Here is a 24,953-nt window from a genome sequence, read left to right on the forward strand (position 1 = left end):
TTGCCATACACTAAACGACACAGACGACCATACAGGCAGACGACCACCAACCTCCACTCCGCAAACCGCCCTTTCGTGTGTGAGATGGGGGGAACAGGAGGCGCACGCCTTGGACGATTCCATTATACGGGGTAAATTTCAAAATTTACTACACCATAATGATCGCAATGACAATGATCTATGGTGAAGGCATGACCCCTCTTCTCTAATGGGTTATTGTTTGAAATGTATGTGACTACAAAAGATGTGTGTGTTTGTGTGTGTGTGTGTGTGTGTGTGTCGAACCTAGCAAGTAGCAAATCCGATTTTTTGTTTTCTTTTGTCCATCTCTTGTCACCACTCCTTTCTATCGCAGTGTTGTCATTTAAAATAATACAATAATATTAAAATTTCGTTTGGTGTTTTTACTAATCAAATAATATGAGTTTCATTAGTTTCTTCCTTCCAAAAAACCCAGTTATAACGTCTGAATTTTAAAAAAGTCCAATAGAATATTTGGGGACCCCGATAGCTCAGTTGATAGAGCACTCTCTTTATACGCAAAGGGCCAGAGATCGATCCCGGGTGCAGTCGATTTTTTTCTGAATCCCTGTCTACTCAGCAATGAATGGGTAGCTGAGTTTGTTAGATCTGGCGAAAAGTCACCATCGACCCCTCTATCACCTCATCCACCCCCTCTTATTATAACTTCACGTCTCTCTCTTACTCTTCAATGCTCGCTGCCCTCTAATGTGTGTGTGTTGGGGGGAGGGGGGGGGGGGTAGGAGTTGCGTGTGTGTATCAACGCCACGAACAACTCGATCAACGCCTTGGGCGATGCCATTATCTCCGTTAATGGGGATAAATTTCAAATTTTATTAAATTATCGAAGTAACAATGAAGTACGGTGAGCAAATAAAGAAGGCATCACCCCTCTTCTCTAATTAGGTTACAATTTGAAATGAGTGTGACTACTCCGTGTGTTTTACTCCTGTAGGCCACGGTTTTCATCGTGTAGCGGTCTTTAACGGTTCAAGAATGAACGGACCGGTCTAGGACCGGTCCTTGCGGTCTTCATTTCCCAAGGACCGTAGGACCGTGGTCCTTAAGCTTGCCAAGGACCGCCCCGCACTATCTTTAAGTCGGCATCCTCCAAACCATATGGTGCAGCCAAACGCAATTACACTTTTAATCAATGAGTCTTAAACTCTTAACATAGTTTTCTTCCTTACTTGAAATGTTCTCAATTTCCTTAGGATGTATAATCTTTGGGCAACTTTCTTAGATATTATATTAATATGTTGAGAGAAATTGAGGGAACTATCAATGGTTATTCCTAAATATTAAAAATAGTCAAGTATCTCAACATCATCTTTACCGATCGCCACACACTTTAAGTCGTTTTTATTTTTTACACCAAACACCTGTTCTTTTGTTTTTTCAACATTTAATTCAAGCTGATTTTGTTTACACCAATCGGTGAATATATTTATTTGTTTGAAATAATTCTTTTCGGTAACTTTATCTTTTAATAAGCCAAGAATAGCAGTATCATCTGCATATTTCACTATAAAACAATTTTCAAAGGATGGTCTGCAGTTGTTGGTGTATAAGATGTACAGGATTGGGGAACTCACGCAGCCTTGGGGACATCCGTTCGACAACGTTCTTTTGTTGGAGATATGTTCACCCAATTTTACACATTGCGGTCTATGGGTCAGAAACTCTTTATACCATTTATTAAGGTAGTTTGGAATATCCATGTTGCACAACTTTTGAAGCAAAATATCTGTGTTCATGGCATTAAAAGCTGAGGAAAAGTCGACAAACAGGATTCTGGCGTAATTCGAGGGCGTTTGGTCAAGGTGTTTTGAGATCGAATTTGTGCGGTTAATAGTGCGTCTTCTACACTGAGATGTTGCTGGTATGCAAATTGGTACGGATCTAGCAATTTCAGGTAATAACATTTTTGTAGGAGCTCAGATTTTAAAATTTTTTCTAAACATTTAATTACAAGCGATGTAAGCGCCACTGGACGGAAGTCGTTCAATACGGTCGGACAACGCTTTTTTGGAACTGGAACGACAATCGATGTTTTCCAAAGTACTGGCACTGATTGTTCACCGATTGACCTTTGAAAAAGTTTTGTATAAGGTAAAGCCAGTTGCTGGTGACAGTTTTTAAAAATAGTTCCGGTAATGTTGTCTGACAAAGAAAGAGAAGAGTAATATTATTTTTTTGAGGTTATCTGATCAAAGAGATGAATGGCGTACCATGATCACAGATGTCTGGCACAGACTTGGTACTTGAAGAAGAAGAATATGCGTTGTATATTGATTATGTAATCAGGGACTTGTACTATGAGATTCTAGTAACTAATCCCACTCAATGAGGAAAGGGCTGTTTGTTTGTTGCTACAAGAAATATCGTACCGAGTTTGTACATAAGGGCTAAATATAGGGAACATTACTATTGGTTAATGCTTGGCAATGTAGGATCCATCAATTGCTACACATTAGCTGGGCCACTCTTCCTAAACGTGTGTCTTAGATTACTGGTCCATCACATATGACGTCACATGAAAAAGAAATGAACTCAGTATAGAAGGGCATTTGTCCCATTGCTTTTTGACTCATCCTCGTAGATGGATAGATAGCAAAGGAAAGGGAGATAGAGATAGAGAAAGAGAGAGAGAGAGAGAGAGAGAGAGAGAGAGAGAGAGAGGGAGATAGATAGATAGATAGATAGATAGATAGATAGAGAGAGATAGAGAGAGAGTGAGAGAGATAGATAGATAGATAGATAGATAGAGAGAGAGGGAGAGATAGATAGATAGAGAGAGAGAGATAGAGAGAGAGTGAGAGAGATAGATAGATAGATAGAGAGAGATAGAGAGAGAGTGAGAGATAGATAGACAGATAGATAGAGAGAGATAGATAGATAGATAGATAAATAGATAGATAGATAGATAGAGAGAGAGAGAGAGAGAGAGAGAGAGAGAGAGAGAGAGAGACTTTATATAAATTGTTATGTACGTTAGCGTATGGATGTTTTACGATGTTTTTATTTGAAATAAACTCATTCATTGAACTACCAGTTGTCGTTCCTTCCTGTCGTAAGAAAATATCAAGATGATAATTTGTGACTCGAGTGTTGTTTGATAAGGAATGGAAGACACCGGGGTGCGCTCCCTCCTGGATCTCCTGCCTTGTCGGTGGTGGGGTGGGGGGTGGGTGGGGGGGGGGGCTTGAGGCATATCGGGGGGAAAGGAGTCATTCTGGTTGACGTCACGTGACCATCAGGATGTTGGGCCAAAAGCTGGCGCCTTGAACGGCCCGCCCTGATAGGTGACTAATGGAGATCCAACCCGGTGCCCAGCCCGGGCTCCACACTAATGTGTTCTTCAACAACGCCTAGAGAATCAGAAATCTAGAACCCCCCCCCCCCCCCCCCCCCCCCCCCCCCCCCGATGTCTACGGGAGACGATTACAAACAACTGGCTTAATAAGGTAAAAGAGAGAGGGAACGGGGATACCCCACTCAAGCGCATAATGGACGGTGCCCCCGTTTCGAGCCAAAATAAGTCTCGGCAACCCTTGCACGTAGCTTCCCTGACTACGGACAGAGCTGCATATACAAGATGGAAGTCGTTTGGACGAACTCAATCCCTCGAGGAGGCGGGGACATCGACTCCTCAAAACTGGTGGAGAAGTTGCCAGGCTTTTCCACCAGCAAGAGGAGACACTGGTTGGCAGTGAATCGGCTTCGGTCAAGAACATGCTTAACTCTCTCCTTATCACCCATAGGAAAATCGTCACATTCGTTACGATATAACCAACAGTTTATTTTCTTATTCTGATTTCATTTTATTGTAGTTATAGCTATAAAAACTCGACATTGTGTTGAAGAGCTAATTTTTCTGAACAAAATATAGAATATTCACCTTGCTAATCTGTTTGAAAACTCTATTTTTGTGTTGAGTGAGTGTGAAGTTTTGGGTAAAATTCTGAAAATAATTGGTAAGGAGAGAGTTAAAGGCATGCTCATTAAATCAGTGGGGACTTGCCACCTGTCTAACATGTTTTGATAACGAGCTAGAAACTGCAGAGCATCATCTGGTTGAGCGGTGCGTTGTGGCTAAGATTCCGGGCGGGTTTGTGACGGTGCACGAGTGCGGTATGGAAATCGCATCCTGGATCGATCGTCATAATGTGAGCATCATGAAAATCTACCACCATGGTACGAACAGTAAATAACAATTATTTGTTTTATAAACATTTCATATTACAGTTAAGACATGGTCAGAGGAGTGGCGGTTCGAGTCTCTAAAGATGAAGATATATTATTATCATGAATATCAGAATCCTCGATCCCGTGTCGACATTGGTATCACGCACTTTCAAGTTGTCGTCAAATGTCTGAATCTTTTCCGAAGGAATCTATTTTTACCATAAACAAAATCGTAACTTTGTTGTAAAACAAAAGAAACGAAAACTTGGCCTGTGTATTTTAACTTTAACTGATTTTTACAAGCTTTTCTGTCGTCAAATAAAAAAAAAAAAAACCAACACATTATAAATGTTGGTATAACGACTTTTATTTTATATTGCCATTAGATTGAGAAAACTCCAGACTTTCTAGTCGAAGTCTCAGGTTTAAGATTCATTGACCAGTTTGAGGTCATTGTAATATTTGTATGGGCTTGAAATGTTCTTCTTCAATTGAGAAACAAATCTGTCATGAATGCACGGACGTGAACTGGATGTAAAAAAAACAGAAAGAGAGAGAAAGAGAGAGAGAGAGAGAGAGAGGGAGAGAGAGAGAGAGAGAGAGAGAGAAAGAGTGTGTGTGTGTGTGTGTTTGTGTGTGTGTGTGTGTGAGAGAGAGAGAGAGAGAGAGAGAGAGAGAGAGAGAGAGAGAGTTTACATAATATGTCAAGCCGATCTATTCAAAACCACAGACAATTTTTCGCGATCAATCAATTTGACAAACCTTTGAGTATGGAACAAACTCTTTATCATAATATTCTTATCAAAAACAGTTGAAAGATATTTTTAAAAAAATCAAGCAATAATATACTATAATATAAAATAAAGCAGATTTCATTGAGAAAAAAAAAAAAAAAAGAGAGAGAGAGAGAGAGAGAGAGAGAGAGAGAGAGAGAGAGAGAGAGAGAGAGAGAGGGAGGGGGGGGGGGTGATTATTACTGTAACGATATGTTATCTCGACATTCAAGAGAACAGGAACACAAGCACAATGACCTGCCTGGTCTCAATCACGTCGAGTGCACGGAGATTCAAACGTCTGTCTAGCGGGCAATTGGAGGCAGTTCCTTCGTGAAACTCTGAAGATAAAAGTCACAGAGTTCTGTAATTTTCCGTTTGCTGGGGACCCAGAGGGGATCGTGTATAACCCGAGATTAGCCGTGACTAATTGATATGCAATTGTTTACTCAAACTGCACGGGTTTTCAGACTTCCGATAAGGCAAAGTTCTTACATGGGTCTGACTTATCTAACACTGAAACACATTGGAGTCTGGAATCATTCACGGAGTAGTTTGCAAGCAGCTAGATAGAGCTTCATAAGTAGAGTGGTTGCATTAAAAATAATGTTAAAAATTGAGCTGTTATATAGCGCAATATCCACTAAAGTGCTCAAAACGCTTTACAGAGGGTCCCTGACCAACAGCAACACGTAATATTTAGAACGGGACATGGCGCCTTTTAGGCGATATTACAATTTTTCCGACAGAGACAATGCTGCTAACGGCCAGGTACTCATTTTACCCCTGAGTACGGTGAGAAAATGTGAGTAAAGAGCCTTTTCCAAGGACTCAACTATGCTCGAGGCCAGGACCTTCCGATCCGAAAGCGAGTGTCTCATACCACTAGACCACATAGCCGCATCATTAAGACAAGGAAGCATAGATAAACACATAAATCCCACAAACGCAGAAAAAAACCCATAACAAACCCCAAAAAAACAAACAAACCCGAAAGAACGAAAAATCTTGACGGACGTTTCGTAAAAGTGGCCATGAACCGGTGTCAGGCCAAAGCAAGAAATAACATTACAGGAAGAAAGAACCGGTAACCAGTCGAGGTTGTCTGATTTTTTGGGATGTTTTTTTTTATCTTGTATTTTTCTTTCTCGCTTTATCTGGGTCTGTTTCATAACACTTTTTCAGATCTTTATCTTACAGCAGTACCCACTCCTTGATTCTCAATTTGACGTTTTGTAAACATTCGCTTAGAATAGAATAGATATGCAAACACTCCATTGGTATTGCGAGGTCCCTCTGTAGATTGACAGTTCCTTGTCAAGACTGCTGGGCACTGTCTGTCTGGAATCTCAAATGTTGTATTTTCTACTGTTTTATTGTATCGATTTTTTGTCTTGTTAAGTTCTGATATAATCTCCAAGTATCATTGATGTCAAGTATCGAATAAAACGTAAAGACCGATTACTTTTTGACGATGTCGGTCTCATTTATTGGACATTTCCAGCTTACATTCATTAGGTTACGATTGAAGAGAAACACAAAAAGTGGTTTGAATTCACAAGTGTCTTGTTGACAAGTTTTTATCAGTAAAAAAACCGGAAAAGTAATCGGATTGATCGATATTCTGTCTGCGGCCTTCGAGTATCGATCCTCGTCAATGATTGTTGCGAGTATCGGAGACATTCCGTTATTGAAAACGAGATTTACTGAATCCGATTCCTAAAAAATAAAACTTTGATAACGGCCAAGCTCATCTTTAAATCAGAAGAAACATCTTGTCTTATTCATATTATGTATTTGTTAAAAATAATCACCAGTGCTGCCTTCCAAATCAATGGTACAGACACACCAAAAAACAAAACAAAACCAAACTATGAGTAACCTTTAACTTTTATAGTATGATTGATATAATACTCTTCAACAGGCGTAACGTCACTTCCTTCCTAATGACGCATGGTAACTTAGTAACACTGGCTCTAAACTATCGGAACAATGGCGGACGCCCGTATGAAATATTTCTCCGGCGAGCATAAAGGATATCCAGAGGGGAAAAACACATAGATTTGATAATGTTTTGACTTTTACACATTCTGATCACAAGACATATAAAAAGTTCTAGCCAGCATGAAAAATAAAAAGTAAAGATTTTCTTTGTTTAGAACCAAGATGGCTGCCGTTGCCATGCGATGTGACATCAGACAATCGTATTGAATATTGAATCGTATTGAGAGAGAACTAATCGTAATATGCTCCTATTATATAGAGACCTAGTGAACTATTCCGAAACCAGCGAGAACTTGAATGAAAAAGTATTTTTATTGTTGATATGTAGAAAAAATGGTAAACTTGGAAGAACTTGTTACCGAAGACCAGAAATCCCGATGGGGTCATGACCCGGTCATATTTATACCAGATCTTAGATAAAATGAGATTTTAAAAAAACATCCGCTATTATGAAGGGCAATACCTACTAAATTTTGTGCATAAAAGCTCTTTACAAGGTGTCCAAGTCAACAGCAACACATTGCATGCAGGACGAAATACGACTACCATGACATGCTAATGCAATTTGTTTACAACAGAGACAAACCTGTTACCGGTTAGGCACTCATTTTACACCTGAGTATAGTGAGAGAATATACATGAAGAAATAATTCCATCGACTTAACTTTTTAAAAACCAATGTATACTTTGGTGGGTATCCTGATCTTCATAGAGGGCAGGGAGGTAATTACTGTGTATTCTACACCCCTATATCCTGGGTGGTATTCCTGACCTCCCATAGTGGACAGGGAGGTCACTTACTGTGTATTCTATACCCCTATATCCTGGGTGGGATTCCTGATCTTCCATAGTGGGCAGGGAGGCACTTACTGTGTATTCTATACCCCTATATCCTGGGTGGGGTTCCTGAACTCCCATAGTGGGCAGGGAGGCCTCTTACTGTGTATTCTATACCCCTATATCCTGGGTGGGATTCCTGACCTCCCATAGTGGGCAGGGAGGTAATTACTGTGTATTCTATACCCCTATATCCTGGGTGGGGTTCCTGAACTCCCATAGTGGGCAGGGAGGTCACTTACTGTGTATTCTATACCCCTATATCCTGGGTGGGGTTCCTGAACTCCCATAGTGGGCAGGGAGGCCTCTTACTGTGTATTCTATACCCCTATATCCTGACCTCCCATAGTGGGCTGTGTCTTCTTTACCCCATATCTGTTTTCCATTTTGCTTTCTCTCTTTGTCTTGGAATGAGATTAATTGATTTTGTTCTTTCCCTCGTCGGAGTTCTTGGCTGAGAGGGAAACAGTCCAAATGTACAGTTAAGTTTTGAGAGATGATATTTTTCCTTGGAAATCATCTCTTTGTTCTGTATTTTAATATGTGTTGTTTTGAATGTATACTATAAGCATTTGAGCGTGTTCCTCTTACTGGGATTCTGTGCTGGTGTCTGGATGAGACTTTTAGATGATCTCAAACACATTGATAGTATGCTCTTAGAATTTAAATATATTCCCCTTTTTCTTATTTTTCTTGTGTGCTTTTAAATTTAAATCTATATTTTTTTACTATCCCATTTCCTCCTTTTTACTGGCGCTGATATTACCTAAATGTGTTGCAAGTGCTGCAAAATCAATAAAAACATAAACTTGAATTCCCTTTATTCACCCCATAGGGTCTATTCCAAGGAGGAATAGCTTCACACTTCCAAGGAAATTAGAACCAGTATTTTAAGATCACATTAGTGGTCCATATTAATGTCACTCCGACATAATCCCGTTTTGAGACAGGAAACAAATTAAAAACTCAACACCATTTAGTTCGATTTGATTAGATATTTTAATGACACAAAAGAGCATTTTATTCCTACTCTTTCTAAATTTGACGTGACGTATCAATTTATCATAATGAATGACCAGTACTTTTTGGGCAAATATCACAGCTATCTTGATCCAATCAGCAATGGGACTCAAACCAGTTATACAACACATTCAATACTATGCTGATGAAAAAAATACATTTGTAGACTTTAAAAAGGTTTGATCAAAAAAAAATTGGCTCAAAAATATCAAGAACAGAGAGAAATATCATTCGGAACGTTTCGGGATTAAACCTTCTCTCCAGCATAACAAATAGTTAGAACGGCAACACCCGATATACTTTTGGCTCAAGTTAATCCAACAAGATGTGCAGAGACCTTTTCTGTAGTCGTTGTGAATTCCAAGTCAATTGTCTGTGTTTTAATTTATGTCATTATATTTGTTATTGACTGAAGAAGGATATTGAGTCCAAAACGTTCCGTGATATTTTATTCTTTTTTGAAGTTGTTATGTTAATTATTGTTTAATCCATTGTTTATGGGAAATGACCTTATTTATAACAAATCATATTAACTTGTTCTGCCTTACTCTGGAAAGGACAGGCTCGAATTTAAAAAAATGACCAAAAAAACTCGTCCTTCAAATATCGATCGATTTAAACGCTCGATGTTTGAAGGATGAATTTTCTGGCCAATTTTTAAAATACCGGTGTTTCCATCATAAGACAACTAACTAATTAATAACCCATTTGTCTGAATGCCGAGGGTGTAAATCTTGTAAAAATGAAGATTTTAAAAAACTATAAGAACAAGTGAGAGTCCATTAATGATACTAAAGTACTAAACAACAAGATAAATATAACATAATTTTAAAGAGCAAAATGCTAAACACGGTGCAATCCAGGCTCTAAACCCTTCGTCAATCACAAACAAAGACAAATTAATAGGTAATGTTTCACATACATTTTCAGTTGCTTTTGTTGTTGGCTGAAGAAGTGTCTTGAGCCTGAAACGTCCAGTAATACGTATTGTTTTTCCAATTGTTATAAGCAAATTTGTTCAAGATTTTTCCAAGATTTTAAACTTAAACTTCCGTTTTTATTTTTCTAAGACAACTACATGTTCTCCTCGTCACTGTCTATGGCAATGCTGTATTTCTTTCTAAGGCGTTCAAAGATGTCGTCCTGCTCCAATTCGTCATCATCATCCACGTCAAAGTCCGATCCTAACGTCAAATCAGGCGACACCGTACGGCTTTTTCTCTGACGGGAACTGCCTCGTCTGACGCTGTCATCTGTAGAAACAAAAGTTGTGATAATAAAATACTGTATGGCTTCTTCTCTGACGGGAACTGCCTCGTCTGATGCTGTCATCTGTAGAAACAAAAGTTGTGATAATAAAATACCGCATGGCTTTTTCTCTGACGGGAACTGCCTCGTCTGACGCTGTCATCTGTAGAATTGAAATGTGTGACGATGAGATACCTCGCCACCTCTCTGACGAGAACTGCCTATTCTGACGTTGTCATCCAAAGAAACACAATTAATGAATGATGAGATATCACACGACTCATTCTATGACGAGAACTTCTTCGTCTGACCTTGTCATTTGAAGAAACAAAAGTTATGTTAATGAAATTTCACGCGACTTCTTTCACTGCCGTGACAAATGTGTTTAGCCATTGGACTGACTATATGACATTGTTGGCAAAAATAAAACAATAATAAAAGAGAATAATTGATTCAACTTAATTTACAAACACAGAAAATGTGGACTTTTCAGGTTCCCCCTTTTCAAATTGTCAAAATACTTCCGGCCAAACACCAACAATGGCTGTCACACTCAACAACTCTCTCCGCCATCGAATACAAATCAGAATTGAGTTGACTTCGAGTAAAATTCAGATCTCTCATTCGTCTTTAATAATCTCTCAATCGTCGCGTTTTGTCGACAAAGCTGGGAAACCTAAACTTCCTACAATATCTGTCTTTGTAAATCAAACCGAGGCTTCAATTCAATGTTTGGATTGCAATTTTATTCATTCGAGTTTCTAGCGGTAAAATTTGTGCTTGTTGATTTTGGTGGAAGAAAACTATTGTCACCTTGAATGTTGAAAATGAATCAAGCCATACTTACTAGTATTTACTTTTAACAAATTGTCTGCTTCTTTTACAACGTCTTTCACGTCTTTTCTGGTCTTGACATCACGACCTGAAATTGAAATCAAATTTTATTCAGTAACCAATTTTACACACATTAATATGGGAATTAGATTAGCGGAAGAGTAGCGTCCCTTGATTGGACGTCACCCATAGTCTGTGACGTCACCGGCGGAAAAGTTATTAGAGAGAGAACGTCATGTTGGCGAGGACGAGAGACGCATGCGCACAACCAACATGACGTTCTCTCTCTAATAACTTTTCCGCCGGTGACGTCACAGACTATGGGTGACGTCCAATCAAGGGACGCTACTCTTCCTAATCCCATTCCCTATAGCATGTCCCTCTTATAGCAAGTTTAGATCCAAAGTCGTTGGAAAACCTGAAAAACGATCCCTTTAAGAAAAAACGAACGATCTGAGACCAATGCATCGTCTTCCATAATAATGACATGTTTAGAAATGGTTTGTCTTTGTAGAATCAAGGATCACTTTCATACTACTGGGCGCTTTAGATAGGACGAACTTGACGTCACTCAGGTCTTTGTTATTGTGTTTTTTTGCCATCCATGTTTATCAGTAATTCTCACTAAACTATAATAACCAGACTATTGATAGTGTGCGCTTGTCTAAGAAGCTCACAACATTGCCACCCGGAAGTATAATGGACCAACACACAAAAGGGTGTGTAACCATGAACGTTTATAGTCTGGTTAATACAGTTTAGTGAGCATTACTCATAAACGCGGATGGCAAAAAACAATAACAAAGACCTGAGTGACGTCATCTTCGAACTATCTATAGACACTGAGATAACCAGGGCTCTTGGACAGTCGTTATAGATAGTTCGAAGATGACGTCATTCAGGTCTTTGTTATTGTTTTTTGCCATCCGCGTTTATAAGTAATGCTCACTGAACTGTATTAACCTGACTATAAAATTTCATGGATACACACAATTTTGTGTGTTGGTCCGTTATACTTCCGGATGGCAATGTTATGAGCTTCTTAGCCAAGCGTATACTATCTATAATGTAAACAATGACAGTGATTGGTACACATAGTGAACTACACATGTTTTACTATCGATGGCAGGTGTCTAAGTAAAATACCCACTGTTCTACCGCTTGATCAATAGAACCAACACATAATTCAATGTGTAAACTTAATCGTTTATAGTATAATCGAGAAACTCGTGTGATAACTAGTCATCCATTTGGCGGTATAAAAACAATAACAATGATCAGAGAGAGGTCGATTTCATTCACGTTATTGTTTATAGATAGATCGAAGTTATGTCACAAATTCCATGTTTTGATTGGTCAAAAATCAACTGGTTAATTCAACAGTGACCAGTCCACAGGATTCGCGACACACCTTCAACTCGCTCGGACAAACTAAGCTGGTTGTTTACTAATGATAGAATGAATGGAACTGACGCCACACTGCTCTTTGTTATTGGTTTTAGAACGCCAGTCGGGTGAGTAGTTCTCATTGTATTCTCTCAACCACTGTGGATGAAGCAGGTGAGTGTTTTACTTAAACCATAGATATCCACGATGGTCATGCATGAGTAGTTTGCCTTGTTTAGACAATTCCTGCCACTGTTTACTGGATAACTGTGCGGCTATGTGGTCCAGTGGTATGACACTCGCTTTCGAATCGGAAGGTCCTGGGTTCGAACCTCGCGCTCGGCGAATTGTTAAGTCCTTGGAAAAGGCTCTTTACTCACAGTCTCTCACCGTACTCGGGTGTAAAATGAGTACCTGGCCGTTAACAGCGTTGACTTTGTCCGAAAAATTGTAATATCGCCTAACAGGCTTCATGTCCCGTCCTACATGTTAAATGTTGCTGTTGACCAGGGACCCCTTGTAAAGCGCTTTGAGCACGTTTAGTGGGTATTAAGCTATATAAGAGCTCAATTATTTATAACGACTGTCCGAGCGTCCCAATCAAGTCAAGGGGCGTGGTTTTGGTCCTTTCCACTATGATTTAATTTGTTTACAAACCAGGACAAGGGGTAGAAGATGGCGGTCTGTTATTTAGTTTGACAAGTTAGGGATCATTTTACCCCATCGATATTTGAGCTAAACAAGTGTTATCAAAAGCATTTTGGCATATATTCGTAATTCTTTACAGAGTAGATCAGACATAATAGAAAAAAATAATTAAATAAAACCGCAGAAATTTCATGTCAAGAATTTCCTGCTTTTCTTTAAACCTGCTTCAAGATCTCTATGAGAATTTTATCGCATTCAAGATATAGACACCAACCATGGTTGTCCTCATCATAATGAAGACAAAGAAGAAGTAGTAAAAGAAGAAGAATAAGAAGAAGAAGAAGAAGAAGGAGGAGGAGGATAAGGAGGAGGAGGAGGAGGAGGAGGAGGAGGAGGAGGAGGAGTAGGAGGAGGAAGAGAAGGAAGAGGAGGAGGAGGAGTAGGAGGAGGAAGAGGAGAAGGAGGAGGAGGAGAAGGAGGAGGAGGTGGAGGAGGAGGAGGAGAAGGAGGAGGAGGAGAAGGAAGAGAAGAAGAAGAAGAAGAAGAAGAAGAAGAAGAAGAAGAAGAAGAAGAAGAAGGAGGAGGAGAAGGAAGAGAAGAAGAAGGAGGGGGAGGAGGAGGAGGAGGAGGAGAAGGAAGAGAAGAAGAAGAAGAAGGAGGAGGAGGAGGAGAATGAAGAGGAGAAGGAGTAGTAGTAGTAGTAGGAGGAGGAGGAGGAGGAGGAGGAGGAGGAGGAGGAGGATACTGAATAGAAATACCTTTTTTATCCTTGGAAGTGAGAACGACTGTATCGATTCCCTCCATTTTTGGAGTCTTTCTGTTTGGGTCCCAGGTCGGGCCCGTCTTGATGTTAAACATTCGATCTGCAACCGTTTCCTTTTTATTCGGCTTGCTTTTCAAATCTTTGTCTGATTTTATCGACTCTGCACGTGATTTCCTACGGCCACCCTCACTGGCAAAAGCCACTGTTGTGTTCTTCTTTGGAGGGCTTTGATGAGTTTGAGATAGTCTAGACGAGTTCAAGGAGTCTTTGCGAACACCAGAGGTTGTGTCAGATTTGGCTGGATGTGCGCTTTGATTGGGGAAATCTTCGAGGTCTTCATAAGTAACAATCTTTGGGGTATTTTTGTTTGGGTGAGATGCGTTTTGTGTTTTTTGGGTGGAAGAGGGAGATATAGAATTTGTTTGATTTGCGTCTTTGTTTGGAAGCGTTTTTGAAGCGGGAGTTGACATGGGTTGTTTTGTTGATTTCATTTGACCTTCGGCCGTTTGTACCGTGGATTTTGTTGTTGGGGTAATTTTACTGTCCTGATCGTCTGCTTTTTGGTCAGATTTGGTTTGGTCAATTTTTGAATCTTTAATTCCTAATTTTGTTTCCGGTTTATTATTGCTCTGATCTTCAATACCCGTACCCTTTCCTTGTTGGATTGGCTTAACATTTGAATTTGAATTAGCACCTTGATTATTACTAGTAGCCGCGTGTTGATTTCTATTTTCAGAGTCTTGCTTTGACCTATTCGAACTTAATCCAAGGCCCTCAACCTTATTGGACATTGAATTATTAGACACTTCTCCAATCTTTTTTGCTGATCCTTGATTCGTGTTTTTATTGTTATTTTGGTCATGTGATGACTTGTCAGTACTTTCTTTGGTCGATAGAGCGACTTTAGACGATTTGAAATTCGCATCGGTCAGTCCGTCTATTTGGGCATGGGACTGGTTGCTTGGGAGGTTCATTGGTTTAGAGTTACTATCTTTAATGGTGTCTGACTTTTTAGTTGTGGGGTAGGAATTATCTTGTCCAGGATTGTTTTCTTTGAGAGAATCGTCGGTGGTTACATGCGTATTTTTGGCACAAGGTTCTTCCTCTCTTGACTTCCTGTTTGACTGGGACGTCTTGTTGAGTTTTCCTCCCGTATGATTTGTCTGACGCGGGGTGTACTGTTTAGGCTTGGATTGGTGAGAACTATTTACATGTGTTTTCTGTTTAGTGTCTTGTTGTCGAGGCGGATGTTTTAACTGTCGTGTTGTATTTTCTGCAGCATAAATGCCTTTTTGAGATTCTAGTCGCTTCTGAGCTGCTTGATTGTGCTTGTTTTTGTTATGTATTGGAACATTCTGTGCATTACGATTTTTACTACTTCCTTTGTCGGATTCATTATCATTTGTTATTCTATCTGTACCTGCGGGTTGTGAACCGTTTTCAGAGTGAGCCAACAGCTGTTTCTCACTCTCATATCCGGAACTTGCATGAGACGCGTGTGATTTACTGTCAGTCGCTGGACTGATGGGCCGAGAATTGGGTTGGGCATACCACGTTTTCTGATTTTCACGCGCTTTTGCTAAAGCGGCCATTGCCTCTTCTTCTTCTTTCTTCTTCTTTATATCTTCTCTTGAAGGTGAGCTGTTCGCTTTCTTACCGTCTCTTTTGTTTGGGGAACCTTTGGCAGCTGGTGAAGTTTTATTGACTTGCTTTGAAGGTGGTTTTGAATGTTTGTCTTTAGGATGTGACATATTTTCCTGACTTTCGGTATTTTGCTTCGATGCCGTGTTTTCGTCGTCGCCATCTTCTCGATTCAAGTCGTTAGCAAGGTCAAGGAAGTCCTCAGGTAAACCGTAGACGTGTCTGTTCACGTGTTCGTATTCTAAAACCCTAGCTGTGACGTATTGAGTTCGAAAGCGATGCTCCTGCTCTTTTCTAAACTTTTTCCTTACATAATTCAACTGCTGGTTCTGTTTTTTCAAATCCTCTTGTCGTTTCCTTTTCTCTTCTCGTTTTTGTTCAGCTTCATATTTAGCTTTCGTTTCCTGGACTTGGGCAAACTTTTGTATAAACCACTCTTTCCTTTGGTTTTTATAAGCATCGCTGCCGTAGACATTGGTCATTTTGATATACTTTATTGCTTCTCGTCGATTTAAGAACGGCTCTTTCTTTGGCCTCTCTTGAGAATTGTCGTCAGACTCATCTTGGGAGTATGTTGAATCATAAAACGGAGATTCATAGCCTTCTTCATTGTCTGAGAAACTCCTATTTTGATCAGCAGTTTTTCCTCTGACTGGCTTTTTCTCCTTGACCACATACGTTTGGAAAACCTCTTTTCCCGTATTGATACTTGGTTTAAACGTAAGGCTATCCAGGTACCGTAACGAAACGTATTTTGGTGGAGGTTTTTCATAAGGGGGAACTACCACGCTTTCGACCCATTCCCTCTTTTTGGACACTTTTCTCTCCCTTTGTTCCGAGGTGGGACTCCCCTGATCGCCACCACTTTCTTCCCCACTCGTGTACGCTCTGCCAGGGCTTAGCCCATTGTTATTCTCATCGGCAAATTTCAACCTTGTTTTCGTCCGTGTCTTGTGGTGCGACCGACCCCGAACATGATTCGTGACTGGCTTTTTGTGTTCTTTCCTGATGTCTTCGTGAGTACTCGGGCTGGAGTCCCGCGTTGAATTGACCTTGGTGTTGGAGTCGGGGGAGTGATGATCTTTCTGGCGTAGCTTTCTGGCCGTTAATGGTGACCCACTGAATGATAAAAAAAGATAATTAAATCTTTCTGATAACAATTTAACAAAATATTTTGACGCCGAAACACGTTCTCATTAAGAGCATATACGTCTGGTGTAGATTTATCTTTAGGGTTTCTCCTAAGACATCAAGGAAAAAAATAAAATGCTCAAAATATATAGAAGAAATAACTGTTGGTCTGGTTGCCAGCACCAAATTAGTCAATTTTAATTGGTTAAAAAATCTATAATGTTTATATCAGATCTACATCTGTGGTTTCTGTGAACCTTCTTGTTGTAAAATGCAGACAATTTTAAAAGTACAAATGTGCACAGATGAAACAATAGGGAATGAGATTAGCGGAAGAGTAGCGTCCCTTGATTGGACGTCACCCATAGTCTGTGACGTCACCGGCGGAAAAGTTATTAGAGAGAGAACGTCATGTTGGTTGTGCGCATACGTCTCTCGTCCTCGCTTCCGCGGTGACGTCACAGACTATGGGTGACGTCCAATCAAGGGACGCTACTCTTCCGCTAATCTCATTCCCTATGACGTAAATCATGAACAATCTATAACGTATTATGGAACACTTCCATTCAGATGTCGAATATCTAGTGTTCGCGTGAATCAAGTAAACATTAATATAAATAAAAACATTTATATAGCGCATTGTCACGGATAGGCCATGCCCAATAGGCTTCAAAATTTGTTATTCATTTGTTATTAGAATCGTATTTATATTTTCATGTCTGAAATGTTTGCATGGTGACTCAGACACATTCTAAATCTATTTATCCAACAATGTTATCCCGTAACATATCATCCCTTCCCTCCACTCACGTAAAGGCATATTGTTTTAAACAGCTCCAATCAATAGTTTAAAGAAAAAAAAATTCTTCAAATTGAATTTTTTTTTATTCAAGGGAAAAATTATAATCTCTATATCATTGGCATTTAAAAACGACCAATTTCCTCTAATTATTATTATTATTATTACTATTATTATTATTATTATTATTATTATTATTATTATTATTATTATTATTATTATTATTATTATTATTATTATTATTATTATTATTATATTATTATTATTATTATTATTATTATTATTATTATTATCATTATTATTATTATTATCATTATTATTATTATTATTATTATTATTATTATTATTATTATTATTATTATTATTATTATTATTATTATTATTATTATTATTATTATTATTATTATTATTATTATTATTATATTATTATTATTATTATTATTATTATTATTATTATTATTATTATTATTAGTATTGTTGTTGGTTTCGATTTTTTTTTTACTAAACAATTAAACAAAATATTTAAAATATAAATGTTAAAAATGGTTACTTACTCTGGTGATAGCTCATGGAAGGCTGGGTTATCTGCCCTTACTTGTGCCCAAGAACTCGCAAATTTATTTGACCTGTTGAAAAAGTACATCTTTATTTGTCTATACTCACGCTACCGTACTCTGAACAAAAAACACACATAAGAAAATTAGCCAGAAAACTCGTTCTTTAAATATTTTGCGTCTATGTGGTCTTGTGGTATGACACTCGCTTTCTGATCGGAAGGTCCTGGGTTCGAGCCTCGCGCTCGGCGCATATTTGAGTCCTTGGAAAAGGCTCTTTACTCTCATTCTCTCACCATACTCATGTGTAAAATGAGTACCTGGCCGTTAACAGCGTTGTCTTTGTCCGAAAAATTGTAATTTTGTCTAACAGGAGTCATGTCCCGTCCTACATGTTAAATGTTGCTGTTGACAAGGGACCCAATGTAAAGCGCTTTGAGCACATTTATTGGATAATGCGCTATATAAAGTTCAATTTTAGAATTTTAAAAATATTGATGGATTAAAATGAGACTCATCTTATCCAAAAACTCTCAAACCTGGGACTTCGAGGAAATCGTTAACAAAATCCCAGGTTTGACAGTTTTGACAAGATGATGGTCATTTTAATCCATCGATATTTTATGGAGGAGTTTTCTTGACAACGTAATTTTGTTTTTGTTTACATTTTCATTGAACGTGATTGTAGTTTATCAGACAACAGCAAACAATGCACGACACATAAAGCGTGTTTTAAAACATACTTTTCGAAAAATTCTTTTACTCATAGGTATTATTTTATATTCATGTAATCTGTCGTGCTATTTATGCTGTGTTTTATAATGTTATCATTTTTCAACGAATTGGATTTTTATTGTAAGGCGTTTTGAGATGGAATTGTATAGAAGGCACTCTACTAAATGTACATTATTATCATTATTATTATTATTATTATTATTATTATTATTATTATTATTATTATTATTATTATTATTATTATTATTATTATTATTATTATATCATCATTATTATTATTATTATTATTATTATTATTATTATTATTATTATTATTATTATTATTATTATTATTATTATTATTATTATTATTATTATTATATATTTGTTATTCTTCTTATTATTAATATTATTATTATTATCATTATCATTATAGAAAGTGTTACTTTGTCTTTTCTCGGGATTGCTATAACACAATCTATCAATGTAATTGTGCGTGAGTCAAAAAACTTGTGAATGCATTGGGATTAAACAAAATAGATGCATTTAAAAACTTCCTTGATATTATAATGATATTTCGAGGATAGTATGCGGAGCAATCAAAATTACACTGAATATTACCTGATATATAAACTATAATTTAAATTCTAGAGGTCACGAACTCAATCAATGGCATTTTGAAGTGGGTTTGTGTTAGGGTCTTTGATTTTGAATGTTAAACCATTCCATTTATAAACTGTCCTTACAATAAAAGAGTGTTAATGTTTAGTTGTAGATGATTTTGTGATAAAGAGAGAAGGGTGATTTTGTGATACAGAGAGAGGGGTGATTTTGTGATAAAGAGAGAGGGGTGATTTCATTCCATTTTATCAATTAGACCACGGCCTTGACCACTTCAATACAATGAAATACGTTTTTGGAATATTTCACCGTTACATCCACGCGTGGAGATGATCTCACGATATTCATTTCAAGGCCTTTTACTCAAGTAGGAAGAATGCATCTTTTTGTATTCCGGACTCCCAAAACATGTCATAGTTTAACGTTTTAAATAAAAAAATACGAATCAAGTTAATGAATTGAAGAAAGCTCTTGACAGGGAGCTTAGTTGTTTGACAAATAAATACAATAAACAGCATCTATGAAACTTGAAAAACATGACTTTTTTCTCTAGTATTATAAAACAATTATAAAATCTATTTATTATTATAGAAAAATAACAAGGTAGCTGAAATTTGGATGCCTCATCTACCTAAGGTTTTAAAAATAAAACAAGAAAAAAAAGTAAATTTAGTGAGATCCAAGTGGACAAACCTGAGATAGCTTTCCTCGTAGCTTCTCGTCGCTTTGCCGTGGGTTCGTTGAGAAAGGTCTGTGGGATGAACAAACATTAATTGGCATGAGCTATATATTAACTCGAGGTCATCGGTCACATTGCAAAATGTGCTCAAAGTGGCCCACTTAGTGCAAAGTGTTCAAAGCTTTTTAAATATCCAACATCACAATTGGCCATTTGATTCAGCTTGACACATGGGTATGTTTATAACATTTGTAAACAAAGCAGCGTGTTTACATTTGTTAAGAAATATTCTATCGTTGGAGTGCAGCAAATCATGTGATTGATGACCTGGTTGGACGAAAACATGAATATAGATCGCTCCCATTGCTTATTTTTTGATTTAAGTAGGAACGCAACTGACTTCCGCTTACTCCATCTAAATGGACACTAAGCGAATTGAAGCAAGGAAAAGAGAAAAAATATCATGACATATGTAAGCCATCGTCTCATCACGGTATGATGTATTGATGAACAAGATGATGGGAACGGACATATTGTTATTACACTACCTCTCTCGCTTTCGGGAAAACCCGATTTTACTATAGCAACAATAAGTGAGGCGTCCCTAACGGGAAAACCCGATTTTACTATAGCAACAATAAGTGAGGCGTCCCTAAACTTGGGAGTTCAAGAAGTTATTTTTCTCTTATATACATCCGGTTTGGCTAGAAATAGATTGAGACTTGTAATGATATCTTGACCACAATGATAATTAATTCTTATGGTCAAATATTTAGATGTCGGTCAATCGTTAACCGTTGGTGTACAATACGGATAGGATAAATTTTGATGAGAAATAACATGGGTGAGGTCATCTGAGGGGGTTTGAGGTCATCGGATGGGTGTTGAGGTCATCGGAGGGGTGTTGAGGTCATCGGATGGGTGTTGAGGTCATCTGAGGGGTGTTGAGGTCATCGGAGGGGTGTTGAGGTCATCGGATGGGTGTTGAGGTCATCGGAGGGGTTTTGAGGTCATCAGAGGGGTTTTGAGGTCATCGGAGGAGTGTTGAGGTCATCGGAGGGATGTTGAGGTCATCGGAGGGGTGTTGAGGTCATCGGATGGGTGTTGAGGTCATCGGATGGGTGTTGAGGTCATCGGAGGGGTTTTGAGGTCATCGGATGGGTGTTGAGGTCATCGGATGGGTTTTGAGGTAATCGGAGGGGTGTTGAGGTCATCGGATGGGTGTTGAGGTCATCGGAGGGGTTTTGAGGTCATCGGAGGGGTTTTGAGGTCATTGGATGGGTGTTGAGGTCATCGGATGGGTTTTGAGGTAATCGGAGGGGTGTTGAGGTCATCAGATGGGTGTTGAGGTCATCGGAGGGGTGTTGAGTTCATCGGAGGGGTTTTAAAGTCATCGGAGGGGTGTTGAGGTCATCGGAGGGGTGTTGAGGTCATCGGATGGGTGTTGAGGTCATCGGATGGGTTTTGAGGTAATCGGATGGGTGTTGAGGTCATCGGATGGGTTTTGAGGTCATCGGAGGAGTGTTGAGGTCATCGGATGGGTTTTGAGGTCATCGGAGGGGTGTTGAGGTCATCGGAAGGGTTTTGAGGTCATTGGATGGATTTTGAGGTCATCGGATGGGTGTTGAGGTCATCGGAGGGGTTTTGAGGTCATCGGAGGGGTGTTGAGGTCATCGGATGGGTGTTGAGGTCATCGGAGGGGTTTTGAGGTCATCGGAGGGGTTTTGAGGTCATCGGAGGGGTGTTGAGGTCATCGAAGGGGTTTTGAGGTCATTGGATGGGTGTTGAGTTCATTGGATAGATTTTGAGGTCATCGGAGGAGTGTTGAGGTCATCGGAGGGGTTTTGAGGTCATCGGAGGGGTGTTGAGGTCATCTGAAGGGTTTTGAGGTCATCGGAGGGATGTTGAGGTCATCGGAGGGGTTTTGAGGTCATCGGATGCGTGTTGAGGTCATCGGATGGGTTTTGAGGTAATCGGAGGGGTGTTGAGGTCATCGGATGGGTGTTGAGGTCATCGGAGGGGGGTTGAGGTCATCGGAGGGGTTTGAGGTCATTGGATGGGTGTTGAGGTCATCGGATGGGTTTTGAGGTAATCGGAGGGTGGTTGAGGTCATCGATGGGTGTTGAGGTCATCGGAGGGTGTTGAGTTCATCGAGGGTTTTAAAGTCATCGGAGGGGTGTTGAGGTCATCGAGGGGTGTTGAGGTCAATCGGATGGGTGTTGAGGTCATCGGATGGGTTTTGAGGTAATCGGATGGGTGTTGAGGTCATCGATGGGTTTTGAGGTCATCGGAAGGGTGTTGAGGTCATCGGATGGGTTTTGAGGTCATCGGAGGGGTGTTGAGGTCATCGAAGGGTTTTGAGGTATTGGATGGATTTGAGGTCATCGGAGGTTTGAGGCATCGGAGGGGTTTGAGGTCATCGGAGGGGTGTTGAGGTCATCGGATGGGTGTTGAGGTCATCGGAGGGGTTTTGAGGTCATCGGAGGGTTTTGAGGTCATCGAGGGGTGTTGAGGTCATCGAGGGGTTGAGGTCATGGAGGGTGTTGAGGTCATCGGATGGGTGTTGAGGTCATCGGAGGGGTGTTTGAGGTCATCGGAGGGGTTTGAGGTCATCGGAGGGTGTTGAGGTCATCGGAGGGTTTTGAGGTCATCGGAGGGATGTTGAGGTCATCGGAGGGTGTTGAGGTCATCGGAGGGTGTTGAGGTCATCGGAGGGGTGTTGAGGTCATCGGAGGGGTGTTGAGGTCATCGGATGGGTGTTGAGGTAATCGGAGGGGTGTTGAGGTCATCGAGGGTGTTGAGGTCATCGGATGGGTTTGAGGTAATCGGAGGGGTGTTGAGGTCATCGGAGGGTGTTGAGGTATCGGATGGGTGTTGAGGTCATCGGATGGGTTTTGAGGTATCGGAGGGTGTTGAGGTAATCGGAGGGGTGTTGAGGTCATCGGGTGGGTTTTGAGGTAATCGGAGGGGTGTTGAGGTCATCGGATGGGTTTTGAGGTAATCGGAGGGGTGTTGAGGTCAACAGATGGGTTTTGAGGTAATCGGAGGGGTGTTGAGGTCATCGGATGGGTTTTGAGGTAATCGGAGGGGTGTTGAGGTCATCGGATGGGTTTTGAAGTAATCGGAGGGGTGTTGAGGTAATCGGATGGGTTTTGAGGTAATCGGAGGGGTGTTGAGGTAATCGGATGGGTTTTGAGGTAATCGGAGGGGTGTTGAGGTAATCGGAGGGTGTTGAGGTAATCGGAGGGGTGTTGAGGTAATCGGATGGGTTTTGAGGCAATCGGATGGGTTTTGAGGTAATCGGAGGGGTGTTGAGGTCATCGGATGGGTTTTGAGGTAATTTGGAGGGGTGTTGAGGTCATGGATGGTTTTGAGGTATCGGAGGATGTTGAGGTCATCGGAGGGTTTTGAGGTATCGGAGGGGTGTTGAGGTAATCGAGGGTTTTGAGGTATCGGAGGGATGTTGAGGTCATCGGAGGGTTTTGAGGTATCGGAGGGTGTTGAGGTCATCGGATGGGTTTTGAGTAATCGGAGGGGTGTTGAGGTCATCGGATGGGTTTGAGGTATCGGAGGGGTTTGAGGTCATCGGAGGGTTTTGAGGTAATTGGAGGGGTGTTGAGGTCATCGGATGGTTTTGAGGTAATCGGAGGGGTGTTGAGGTAATCGATGGGTTTTGGGTCATCGGAGGGTGTGATTTGGGTAATCGGAGGGGTGTTGAGGTATCGGAGGGTGTTGAGGTATCGGAGGGGTGTTGAGGTATCGGATGGGTTTTGAGGTAATCGGAGGGTGTTGAGGTAATCGGATGGTTTTGAGGTATCGGAGGGGTGAGTTGAGGTAATCGGAGGGTGTTGAGGTAATCGGAGGGGTGTTGAGGTAATCGGATGGGTTTTGAGGTAATCGGAGGGGTTTTGAGGTAATCGGAGGGGTGTTGAGGTAATCGGATGGGTTTTAAGGTCATCGGAGGGGTGTTGAGGTATCGGAGGGGTGTGAGGTAATCGGAGGGTTTGAGGTATCGGAGGGGTTTGAGGTATCGGAGGGGTGTTGAGGTATCGGAGGGGTTTGAGTAATTGGGAAAGTTTTGAGGTCATCGAGGGTTTTGAGGTCATCGGAGGGGTTTGAGGTCATCGGAGGGTTTGAGGTAATCGGAAAGGTTTGAGGTCATCGGAGGGGTGTTGAGGTCATCGGAGGGGTGTTGAGGTCATCGGAGGGGTGTTGAGGTCATCGGAGGGGTGTTGAGGTCATCGGAGGGGTGTTGAGGTAATCGGAGGGGTGTTGAGGTAATCGGAGGGGTGTTGAGGTCATCGGATGGGTTTTGAGGTAATCGGAGGGGTGTTGAGGTCATCGGATGGGTTTTGAGGTAATCGGAGGGGTGTTGAGGTCATCGGAGGGGTATCATTGACGTGTTCTTGAATTACTGTGTTTGAAATTTCGAAATTGTTCTCAACATGTGCTCTGTCTAAAGGTATGGAAGCGACCATGACAACTCGTTTCAAATTCCCAAATTCAAGAGATCAAAAGGTGTATTTTTTCATAGCCGTCAATATATATATATATATATATATATATATATATATATATATATATATATATATATATATATATATATATATATATATATATATATATATATATATATATATATATATATATCATCTCATGTAGTTCCATATCTGAAGCAGACGTCGGAGGTCATCTTCCGCCAAGCTGATCTATCTCTTGCCAATTCTATTAAAGCAGCGCCACCTTTCTCAGCTTCATCTGTCCAAGTTCTTATCCCTTTCAAATACGTTATTCTTTGTCTTCCTCTTATTCTTTTTCCATTCATCTTTCCAGTCAAGGCGAGTATTTCCAAACCAGGGTGGCGGATAATGTGTCCTAAAAATTCCATTTGGCGTTTGATGATTTTTGTTATCAGTGATCTTTTTCTGTTTGCCATTTCTAAAATTTCTTCATTTCTTATCCTTTCCATCCATGACACCCTCATCATTCTTCTGTAAAACCACATTTCCACTGCCTCCAGTCTTTTAACCATGGTCTTGTTTATGGTCCAGCTCTCACAACCATATAGCAGCACAGACAGTACATAGCAATC

At 40.1% G+C, this 24,953-nt stretch overlaps 1 protein-coding gene across 21 annotated transcripts in view; it reads right to left on the reverse strand.

Moving 5' to 3' along the window:
• Nucleotides 1–8,803: 8,803 nt before the first annotated feature.
• LOC144966059 (uncharacterized) overlaps nt 8,804–24,953 on the reverse strand; it is an 83,535-nt gene continuing 67,385 nt past the window's right edge. For 20 of the 21 annotated variants that reach the window (XM_078902095.1, XM_078902078.1, XM_078902079.1 and 17 more), the window contains 5 exons: nt 19,876–19,933; nt 17,848–17,919; nt 13,718–16,482; nt 10,939–11,013; nt 8,804–10,096 (listed from right to left, as the gene is read on the reverse strand). In XM_078902095.1, coding sequence (XP_078758221.1) covers nt 9,918–10,096; nt 10,939–11,013; nt 13,718–16,482; nt 17,848–17,919; nt 19,876–19,933 — 3,149 coding nt within the window. In that variant the 3' untranslated portion in view covers nt 8,804–9,917. Of the gene's footprint in view, nt 10,097–10,137; nt 10,255–10,938; nt 11,014–13,717; nt 16,483–17,847; nt 17,920–19,875; nt 19,934–24,953 lie in introns of those variants that run through there. The other variant, XM_078902096.1, reaches the window with a different exon arrangement.

The sequence above is a fragment of the Berghia stephanieae genome, chromosome 2 (assembly GCF_034508935.2).
Source record: "Berghia stephanieae isolate SIO BIC M18660-M18661 chromosome 2, UCSD_Bste_1.3, whole genome shotgun sequence".
Classification (NCBI taxonomy): Eukaryota; Metazoa; Mollusca; class Gastropoda; order Nudibranchia; family Aeolidiidae; genus Berghia; species Berghia stephanieae.